Consider the following 11,920-nt stretch of genomic DNA (forward strand, 5'->3'; position numbering starts at 1 on the left):
GGCCTAGACGTGCGGCCCCGCCCCTGCGAGGAGTGCCCACCGGTGCCCGTTGTCGGCCTGGGTCTCCCGGGGCCTCGCCGGAGCGATGCCTCGCTATTGCGCCGCAATTTGCTGTAAGAACCGCCGGGGACGGAACAGTAAAGACCGGAAGCTGAGCTTTTACCCGTGAGTTGTCCCTGGAGCCGAAGCGTCAGCTTTGCTTTTGGGCCGCGGTGTTAGGGCGTTCAGGGCCGGGGTTCGGGGTGTCTCCGGGCGCTGTGTGCCCCCGTGGCAGCGGGGTGTGAACGCTCGAGGTCGCCTACCGAGGGGTGCCCTCCCGGAGCCAGGGCGCCGGCCCGCTGGCGAGGGCCGGGCCTCTGGGGTGCTGACAGCGCCCTGGGGTCCAGAGCGGCTCCGCACCCACCCGACCCACGGCGTGGACGTCACACCTGCCAGACGGGAGGGGCGCTCAGGCTCGGTGCTGCCTTTAGCCAGACCTGCGTGGCCCGCTAGGAAGAGGTTCTCTAACATTCTGCCGTTCGTTTAACTTTGCCTCTTACAACGCTGCAGCTGCGCGAGCTGCTCCCGGCCAAGGTCATTGTCAGTGCGCGTCAGGAGCCCGCCTGCCCCCTCTTCTGTGTCGCTGGTGTCCTGGTGTAAACTGTCCGAGTCTCCCCGCGTGGAGGGACATGCTTGTTCTTGTGTCAGCTTCTCTTTCGGGGCCTAAATTCTGGTTTCCAGCTCTTTGGGTATGAAGTCTAGAAATGTTGGACGACATTACAATTGAGTAGAATTGAGGGTGATTCTTGTAAAGAGAATGGAATATTAATATTTTATAAAACTTAGTGTTCATTTTATTGTCAGCTAAATCATTTGTCTGAATTAACTTCTCGTTTTAAAAATGCTAATGTACCTTGGCTGGTTTGCTCCGCGGTGGGAGCATGGGCCTGTGGACCAGAGAGTCCCGGGTTCGGTCCCCGGTTTGGTTCCCACTAGGGGTACATAACAAAAAATGATAACAATAATAATAAAATAAATAAATACAAATAAAAATACTAATGTAAATAAGAGCCTAAAGCTTAAAACTTTTTAAAATTATAGACAAGAGATTGTTTCATTTGTAGTACTAGTATGCAGTACATTTGAATAGGAGTTTGTAGTTTATACAAATCTCTTTCCTATTTCTAGGGAAGCTACACAACAAAGTAAAAATAGAACATAATCCACAGAAAATACGAATAGGTTTTATTTTTTGTTGGAATACATATATTTACCTGAAGGGACTCTGAGTTACGTTTTACCAGCCGTTCTGCTCAAAGCTTTGGCGACGCATCTTCCATCTTAGTCCCCCTTACTGTGGAATTGATGTGGTAAAGTTGTCACGAAGGTGCTCTTACGTGTAGGGATGGGTGTGCTGCTTTTGCAGCTCTTGATGCATAGAGTACCTGTATGCGCAGGCCTGGAATCTGGCAGAATTGTAAAAATACAGTAAAGTTTTCCTGTTCTAATTTCAGGTTTCCTCTACATGACAAAGAAAGACTTGAAAAATGGTTGAAGAATATGAAACGAGATTCATGGATGCCCAGTAAATACCAGTTCCTGTGCAGTGACCATTTTACACCTGACTCTCTTGACATCAGATGGGGAATTCGATATTTGAAACAAACCGCAGTTCCAACAATATTTTCTTTGCCTGAGGACAATCAGGTATTGGAGGCAGGGGGAGGGGAGAGGGAGGTAAAGCTGAGCAGGTAGATGGCAGGGTGGGAGGTGTTTAGGTGGAGGGGTGAGAGGGGAAGATAGGTGCTAGGAAAACAGATACTGGAGAAAAAGGAAAGCTAGTTTATGCTTTTACTAAAAGCGTGCTAATTTTTTAAAACTAAACCATTGTGAAGCATAGTTTAAGAGGAGCAAAAAAAAAAATAACATACATCAGTCATTAAGTTATCATCATAAGTTAATGATCTAAGATTTTATACTGGTATTTTGAATGATCTGAAATGTTTCCATCATGTATTGACGATGCTTAATGCTTTCCGAAAAATACTTTGAAGTCTGTTTGAGTTATTGTATAGTTAGAACATTTTTTTAACTGAATAAATTTGCTTGGCTAATATACCGCTGAAAGTTCTAATTAAGGTTTCAGCGCTGAGTAATAAGAGAATAAGCCTAAAAAGGACATCTTTTTTAGTATTTGAAAATATTATTTTCTAGGAAAACGACCCTTCCAAAAAAAACTGTCAGAAGAAAAAAACAGATGATGAGAAAGAGGTGTGCCTGAAAGCCAAGTCACAAGAATCATTTGCATCAAGAGAGCCAAAGAAAAATATGGTTACTACAGATGTCCCTGAACACGCAGAATTTCTCCATTCATCTGCACTGGTGAAGCCACCAGCTCCAAAACCAGGAAGCATGCACAATAACATACTAACTCTTAATCTAGTTAAACATGATACTGGAAAAACAGAATCTACCTTGGAAACATCAATTAACCAAGACATGGGTGGTTTTCACACATCTTTTGAGAATCTAAATTCTACAACTATTACGTTGGTGACTTCAAATTCAGAAGGCTTTCCGCAGTCTTTGGAAACCCAGGAAGTTCTTGAAATAACTACCAATCATCTTGCTAATCCAAACATGACAAATAATTGCATGGAAGTTAAGTCAGCACAGGAAAATTCATTTGTACTCAGCACAATTACTCAAACAGTTGAAGAATTAAACACAAATAAAGAGTCTGTTATTGCCATTTTTGTACCCACAGAGAATTCCAAACCTACAATTAATTCTTTTATACCTACCCAAAAAGAAACCGTGGAAATGGAAGACATAGACATTGAAGACTCCTTGTATAAGGATGTAGACTATGAGACAGAAGTCTTACAAATTGAACATTCTTACTGTAGAAAGGATATAAATAAGGAGCATCTTTGGCAGAAAGTCTCTAAACTACATTCAAAGATAACTCTTCTTGAGCTACAAGAGCAACAGACTCTAGGGAGACTGAAGTCTTTGGAAGCTCTCATAAGGCAGCTAAAACAGGAGAACTGGTTATCTGAAGAAAATGTCAAGATTATAGAAAATCATTTCACAACGTACGAAGTTACTATGATATAAAGAGGCCTCAAAGCTTTGACTTCTGTGTAAACATTTTGCAGCCAAACCAAATTACATGTACAGTGAACATTTTCCTGCATAAACTCATCTTAATGAAGCTCAGAATGTGTTCTAATGTCATGAACAGTGTCCTCTTCTTGCAATGCTCATTTTTGAGAAAAACTAGAGTATTGCTGGGCTGTAGATAAAAAGTTTTATTTCTTGGTAATTTTCCAAATTATAGTTAAAATATAGTGAATAAGTAATATGATTTTGTCATAAAAGGAAAGAACAGATATGGTAAAAAGAGCCCAGAATAAAAGGCTCAGGAATAACCCTGGTTCAACCATTGGCATATGACTTAGACAAGTTACTGATCAAGACTGAACGTCAGTCTAGAGTCTGTAAAATAAGGGCACTTCCTACATCTCTAATGCAGTCTGTTCCTTTATAGTTCCTTCCCTTTCTAGTCAGATACTTCTAATAGAACAACTTTTCTGTAAGGTAATGTATGTTACATAATATTAGGTGTTGGCTGGAATTTGATCTTAACTATTGGGTTGTCCTCAATATTTATTGAATTCTATGTTATTTGACCTTTTGGCTAAAGTTATCCATAATGGCAAAGGAAAATACTCCTTTTATAATTTTATTCCAATTGAACTAAAATAAGGAAGCACCCATTAGCCCAGTTCTTAGGAGAGACCCTTTAAACTTAAAAGAAGACGTATTTTAGTACTTTATATGTGGCTGACCATCATAATACATAGTTATTTAAGCTTCTTAACATCCTATATTTAAGACTATAATTTATAAACCAAAAATTTTAATGAGGTTAATTTTTTAATATATAGCTATATTTTAGAAATCACAGTTTGTATCTATTTAATAACGTGTAGCTTTTTAAAATGTGTGCTTGTGTCATTTTTATATTCCAGAATGGTAGAGTAATACTTAATACTATACATTCCCACTTACGTATATTTTATTAAAATTTATATGCAAGAAATTAGAGATATGGCGCGATTACCTTCAGGAGAGAAGTGGGACAAAGAGGTGATGGGATGTAAATAGAAAATACTATATATATCCATATGAATTTAAAAATATATAAAAGCAAAAAGTAACAGAAATGTGAAAAATCAATGGTCTCTTAAAATTGACAGTGATATAATGAGATATATTACTATCAATCTGATTCTTAGTTTTCTTTTATATAAAAGATGCTATTATCTCAAGGGATGGGTTTGACAGATCCATAAGTTAACAATTACAGATTTAGTCCCGGAAAAGAAGAGGAGCTCAATATATATTGTTGACTGCACAGCAAATAGTATACTAACTGTTTTGTAAATGCACATATTTCACTTAGTTTTTTCAGGCTAATAAAACTAATTGATATAATATGAATATATGTTAGCTAGGTGATTAGAAGTGACCAAGGAGGGCATCTTAACATTTTACATAAATTGTTATAATTGGTAGAATTAATATGTAATTTTTAAGTATCCCCATGTTGCAATTTGCTAATACTTGTTTAAAATTAATATAGATGAATATGGCCTTTATAAGTCATTAAAAAATGTTACAACTCAGTTCTTAACTGTATACTTGTAATTTCTGTTTGTTTAAATCATTTAACTAGCTTTATTTCTTTAAACTTAATTATAAATATTAAAAAATTTTTCCTGGCTTGTCTATGTTCAGTTTTGGATGTTCTTAACCTGTTAATGTCTAAATATATTTGGGGGTTCTAGCCAAGTTTATTTTTTCCTTGATTATCATAGGATCCTCTTAGCTCATCAGTCCCCCCTTCCATACCATCCTGGACCCTGCTGTCAGCTCTCTGCCTGAACTAGAAATCTCTCACACACTTACCTTTCCTAGCTGGGACGCTGTAATTACTTTGATACCTAAAACCAGAGCCACGTTGCTACCATATTATATGTGACCTCGGGTGCTCTTCATCCTGTGCCCCAGCCACACTGGACTTCACGTTTCCCAGACACGCCGGGCGGGCAGCTGTCTCCTGCCCGCTTCTTTCATTGCCTCTGTTGAAGCAGTCTGTCAAAAGTATATCTGACTTAGGTGGAGTCCATTCCTTTTACCCCAGTCAGAATTGTTTTCTCTCTGCTTCTGCTGTAACAGCATTTACCTTGTTTTTTGTAAGGAGGCTTGTAGAATGCTGATTTTGGAAGTACATGTGTAAGAGCTAAGGTTCATTCCTACTCACCCTCAGGACTGACCTATTCATTATTTTATCTCGAAAGTGTTCTCTACCCCAGACATAAAACCTGTCACCCAGTATCATTGCTGCTTTACTTGTTTTCATGCCCCCAGTGTCACTTGACACACCCTCATAGTATAAGCCTTTTAGAAGCTCTTTGGCTCTACTGCCCAGCACAGTTCCCAGTGCAGAGTAGGAGCCCCACACATGTTTGTCAAGTGAATAACGTGCCACCTACCAAACCATACTTAAGGAATTATGTCGCTGGGTCTAATTCGGGTTCCACGTGGAAAGAGTCACCAGATAAACTAACCAGTTTGCAGCTCCCTGAGTGCATTATCTGCCCCATTACTCAGGCAGGCCCGGTTAAGTTACTAACTTGAATTATCAGGTAAATAATGCTAGCATGCTATAAACAGTACCTGGTAAAGGGAAAGTGCATTCCTTCTAGACCAGAGTTTTGTAACTAGGAATCTGGACTGTCGGAAGCTTCCAGGAGGGTCATGAGCTCAAAATTTAAAGCAAAATTTTGTGTGTACAGGTACTTTTCTGGAAAGAGAACCCATCATTTCTATTATATTCAGACCCCAACAAATTTAAACAGCTGCTCAGGGCAATGATACCTCACAGTTTGCATTGTGTCATTCTTTAGAGAATCTAAGCTTTTTACATATTTCTATTCTCCAAAAACCTTGGAACACAGATGGGAAAGCTACTCTCCTAGATTTAAAAACACAAAAATCCACCAATTCAGCTATGTAGTTTCAATTAATAGGGAACAGAACACTAAAACTAAAAGAAAAATTGGGCCATACCAAGAGTGGGGTGGGTAAATTCTGCAAAGAATTCTTACAAGTTTTACACTCGTGTTATTTCATATTTCCTGGAAGATAAGTTTAAATGTTCAAAGTACTATATAGTGTCAGAAGAGTAAATTCAGAGAGTAAATAGCATTTTTTATTGCAAAATTCTGTTTAAGATTACTGAAGTATATTTCAAAATGCAAAGCAATGAAGCAGGAACTCGTGTCAGAGGGAGCCTAATCTTTTATTTTTTTCTGTGCATGGTTCAGGTGTTCCAGTAATAAAAATGCATAGTGTTTGAATATGCAGAACAGGCTAAAATTTCATAAATGTGGAATGAGATTAATTTTATTGAGCTTGCAAACTTGCTTAGTCTGGTCGAAGATGAATTCATTGGCACGAGACCAGAAGCTGCACCATGGATAAAAAAGAGGTCAGTTCAGTAGTGTGCTGTTAAAATACGAGGGTCTTTGAAGGAGTGAAGAAGGAAGGGCAAAGGACAGCATTCAGATTTTTCAAACAATCTCCAGAAAGTCATGAAATAAGAAAGCGTTTATCTGCCCCTCCTTGGAACGTTGAGTAATATGTTAAAGAGACACTGGCTTTGCCTTGCTAAAAAATAGTGCTTTGGGCTGAAACGCCCTTCAGCACATCTGACTTTCAGTGCACAGGTGTGGTTTCATTCATTGGGGGGATGACAAAGGCACAGGGAGACCATGGAGAACACAGGAAGGGCTCTGAGCCAAGACTCAGGACGGAAAAGTCTGGCTTGCCTCACAAGCGCGTTCTGGGTATTGCCACAGAAATCCACCTTCAGAGAAAAGCACAGTAAAAAGCCTTTGAATGAGAAAAAAAGAGCCAGTCCAAGTCACAGTGAGGTTAGCTGCTCCTTCCTTGGCAATGGCAAAAGACTGAGGGTGGAGAGACCCCGCGATCAAGGGCAGAGGAGGAGCACGGGTTTTGACAAATGTTCGCCACGGGAGAAACTGCTGGCAAATCTAGATGAAGTGGTTCCACAAACCCCTGCTTTTCCTGTCTTCTGCTTTTGTTCATCTGGGCATAACTGAAATGAGAACCTCATGGGTACAGGGAGGCGAAGAACCAGTTCAAATGTCACCTTTTCTAAGTGGTCACACGCACACACACACCCAGTTGTTCACTCTGTCTTCACAATCTATTTATAGCATTATAACTAGAGCTTGGAAAAGCAGATGCAATTTGTTACTTTGGGGCCATCTAGTGTTAAGATAAAGAACATATTTGCCTTTTGTTCCTTTTTGTAAACTCTGTATTGAGAGTATTTTTTTTCTTTTTTTAAATCTTTATTGTTGAGAGGATTACAGATGTCCCCTCCCTGTTTTCCCCTCCCATTGCCCCCCTCCTCCTGGTCCCTATCCCACTCAAAGATGTTTTCAATGATACAAGTTAGAAGCTAGCAGTACAGTTAGAATACTTTTTAAATAGAAATTAAATAGAGGTAAGGTATTTAACCTGCTAATTACATACACAGTGAAGTGATTACTACAGTAGCTAATGAACATTAACTCCTCACAGTCGCCATTTCCTGTGTGCACCCGAAATCTCTTGGCATATTTCCAGTGTTCGGTGCAGTAGTAAGTGTAATGATAATGCCTGTAAATCAGATCGCTAAACGTATTCATCTGATGTAACTATAACTTTGTACCTTTGGACCATTTCCATATTTCCCCACCATCCCAGCTCCTGGCCACCACTGTTCTACTCTGCTTCTCTAACTTTGATTTTACTCTTTTTTAGATTCCACAAAGCATATATAGCTGTGTGTGTGTGTGGGGGGGGTATCTCTAGATAGATAGATAGATAGATAGATAGATAGATAGATAGATAGATAGATAGATAGATAGATAGATAGATGATAGATAGATAGATATAGATTATAGATATAGATATAGATATAGATATAGATATAGATATAGATATAGATATAGATATAGATAGATAACCTAAATGCTAAGTGGCTCTCAACTCTTGTAGACCCAATACCTTACTTTTTATTGCAAATATTTGGTAATATTTTTACCATTCTAAAATGAATTTTAGATAATATAACCCTCCTAAACTATTATATACATAATGTCCTGTTATATAAATAACAAGAGAAAGTTACTTACAATAAAATAATAGGTATCTCAGTGTATATATGCTCAGTCGTTATCAAAGGAGACAAAATGAGGCAGTGTGATGTTGGCGCCTGTATTTACTACCTGCCTGAGTACCACAACTACAGATACTGCTTACAAGCACGTTGAGTTGTATTTTAATGTCATGGGTAGTGTTGCTATTGATAACATGATTTTCCAAAGGAATGCACAACTCTTGGTAAAGTTCTAAGGAAAACAGAGTAAAATCTCTCCTCAATATCAATGGTAGCTGCATTCTGGGAAAATTCAGAAAATTAAAACCATACCAAGAAAATACTAAGTGTTTCTGAAAACTGAATACAACCTAATTGCCCTGATCATTATGAGCGTGCGTTTTACTTCATGGAGGTCTGAAGAACAGAAACAGAGTAAGACCTGCTAATGACTGATTGTGCAGACAGACAGTCGTGTGCAAGGCAAGAGGTCCCGTCTCTGGCCCCGGCCACCAATGCCAGCGGTCTGCTCTTACAGTCGTCATAGCCAAAGAGGGGCCTGGGAGGCCAGTGTCACCCTATTCCTGCACGAGATTCATTTTTACAGCAATTACTGACAAAGAACAGGCTAACCGAAATGTTTAGTTTATTCTGTAAATATTTTTGGATAAGCTATATCATGGAACATTGCATTTTTACATTCTGGGTAACATTTCATATAGGTCCACAGAAATAGGCCCTTCATTATAATATATAATAATACAGAGAAAAGCATACTTGTCTGACCTCGACATATTTAAAATCTGGAAGAGACTATAATACAATCTACAAGATAACAGACATTATGATGTTACATAAGACACAGATATGTAAAAAGAGAAACGATGTAATTCCCATACGATGTTTTTCTGTTTTTTTTCAAAACTTCGTATTTCTTGCAGGTGTTCAGCAGAGTGAGTAGACACTCATATGCTTTGCGACGTGTTCTCCCCAGTCTTTCCAGCACCCTCCGGGCACCATCCACAGTAGTCGCAATATCATGGACCATATTCCCCGTGCAGTGCTTTTCATGCCCGGGATCTGCTGTCACTTCTTTCTCTCTTCAGCTTGTTTCCACCCGGCCCCTCCCCCTGCCAGCCCTCAGTCTGTTCCCTGTCCCTGAGTCTGTTTCTGATTTGTGTATTTTTTTTTCTTTAACTTCCACATATAAATGACATCGTTTTGTAGTTGTCTTCCTCTGTCTGACTTCTTTCACTTCACATAATACCCTCTATTTCCACCCATGTTGTTGCAATAGTAAAATTCATTCCTTTTTATAGCCGATTGATAGTCCACTGTGTATATGTACCACATCTTTTTTTTTTTTTCCTCACCCAAGGGCATTTTTCGATTTTTTTGTTCAGATAGAGTGGGAGGGAGAGAGAGAGAAACATCGACGTGAAAGGGACACATCGAGTGGCTGCCACCCGCACGACCGACCAGGGCCGGGGACAAACTGCAACCGAGGTACGTGCCCTTAGCGGGAACCGAACCCGGGTCTCTCTGGACCGCAGGCTGACGCTCTAACCGCTGAGCCAAACCAGCCAGGGCTGTACCACATCTTCTTTATCCAGTCACTTGGGTTGCTGCCAAATCTGAGCTATTGTAAATAGCTGCGGTGAGCATAGGGGTGCGCATATCTTTTTGAATTAGTGTTTTGGATTTATTTTTATATATTCCCAGAAGTGGATTTGCTGGGGCAGAAGGCAATTCTATTTTTAATTTGTTAAGGAAGCTCCATACTGTTTCCCACAGTGGCTGCACCAATTTGCAATCCCAGCGACAGTGCACAGCGTCTCCTCGTCTCTACATTCCCCCGGTGCTTGTTGTTTGTGGATTTACTGATGACGGCCATTCTGACAGTGAGAGGTAGTATCTCACTGTGGCTTAAATTTGCATTTCTCTGATGATTAGTGATGTTGAAATCTTTTTCTATTTCTGTCCTCTTTGAAAGAATGTCTCTTCATGTCTTCTGCCCTTTTTTTAATTGGTTTGTGTTTTGGGGGGTGTTGACTTGTATGAGTTCTTTATGACTTTTGGAAATTAACCCTTTATCAGATGTATCATTGGTGAATATGTTCTCCCATTCAGTGGGTTGTCTTTTCATTTCGTTGATGGTTTTCTTTGCTGTGCAAAACCTTTTTAGTTTGATGTAGTCCCATTTATTTAGTTTTTCTTTTGTTTCCTTTGTCAGAGGAGATATATCAGAGAAAGAATACTGTCAGAGAATTTATTGCCTATGTTTTCTTCAAGAAGTTTTATTGTTTCAGATTTTACATTTAAGTCTTTAATCCATTTTGAGTTTATTCTTAGAGATGGTGTAAGAAGGTAGTCTAGTTTCACTTTTTTGCATGTACCTGTCCAATTTTCCCAACGCCATTTATTGAATAGACTGTCTTTTCCATTGTATATTCCTGCCTCCTTTGTCATATATTAATTGACCATATAGACATGAGTTTATTTATGGGCCCTCTTCTAATCTGCTCAATGTGTCTGTTTTTTCATAAGTAATTTAAAAAGTTCTTAAATATTCTACTATAATTATTTTCTTACAAAGTTTACGGGTGTTACAAACTTCCTTAAAATTTTTATGGGTCTTAGAAATTTTCTGACAAAGGTTATGGGTCAAAGTGAGGAAAAAAAAAAAAACTAAAAAAAAGGGGGGGGGGGATAATACAAATAAGAAACAAAAAAATATATAACTTACCCAAAAAAAGAAGACACATAAAAGTACATTCAAAACAGGATCCCCTGGCCAGTTTGGTTCAGTGGTTAGAGCATCAGCCCACAGACTGAAGGGTCATGGAATTGATTCCCAGTCAAGGGCATGTACCTGGGTTGCAGGTTCGATCCCCAGACCTGGCGGGGGCACATGTGGGAGGCAACCAATAATGTGCCTCTCTCACACTGATCTCTCCCCTCCCTCCCTCCCTCCTTCCCTCCCTCTCTCCCTCCCTCCCTCCCTCCCTCCCCTCTACTCTGTCTAAAAATCAATGGAAAAAAATATTCTCAGGTGAGGGTTACCAAAAAAAAAAAGGAAAAAATTTGGGAACAAGTCGTATGCAGTATGTTGCTGCTTTTTCTTCCTCAAGATTAATTTCTATGACTCAGTAATTTTAGTGATGAAAGAAACTCACATGGGTATTTCTTATTCATTTGATTAATTTATGGATCCATACAGTATAATAAATTAAGAAAAGCTTTAAATTCTGAACATTTACCTCACTAGAAAAAAAAAGTTACCTTCATTCGTTCATTTTTTTCTGTTCCTGCATGAATTGCGGCAGGTTTTCTGGGCATCAAATATGAAACTGGATCCGTTCAGAAAGATTCAAGATTATGAAACTTTGAGGGAAATAGTAGAAATGTGGACAGTAGGGAAGAAAACCCACACGCCTACGTATTAACTTAGCATCCTAATCTCCTAGGTCAATGATTTTTTTTACATATTTCTCAAAAGTTCTATTTTAAAGGATACTGTTTTTGCCTGGCCAGTGTGGCTCAGTGGATTGAGCGTTGCCCTGTGGACTGAGAGGTCCCGGTTCATTTCCCAGTTGGGGCACATGCCTGGGTTTCAGGCTCAATTCCCAGTAGGGGCCATGCAGGAGGCAGCCAATCGATGTTTCTCTCTCTCCTTTCTTCTCTCTCTAAAAAATCAAT

The 11,920-nt window shown here is 39.3% G+C and overlaps 1 protein-coding gene across 1 annotated transcript; it reads left to right on the forward strand.

Annotated features, from left to right (window-relative positions):
* The first annotated feature begins 14 nt into the window (after positions 1–14).
* Positions 15–3,196, forward strand: THAP5 (THAP domain containing 5). The gene is made up of 3 exons (XM_036247506.1): positions 15–165; positions 1,494–1,686; positions 2,194–3,196. The coding sequence occupies exons 1-3, from the start codon at positions 86–88 to the stop codon at positions 3,097–3,099; spliced, it is 1,179 nt and encodes a 392-aa protein (XP_036103399.1). The 5' UTR covers positions 15–85; the 3' UTR covers positions 3,100–3,196.
* Positions 3,197–11,920: the final 8,724 nt, after the last annotated feature.

This window comes from Molossus molossus, unplaced genomic scaffold, assembly GCF_014108415.1.
Source record: "Molossus molossus isolate mMolMol1 unplaced genomic scaffold, mMolMol1.p scaffold_m16_p_7, whole genome shotgun sequence".
Classification (NCBI taxonomy): Eukaryota; Metazoa; Chordata; class Mammalia; order Chiroptera; family Molossidae; genus Molossus; species Molossus molossus.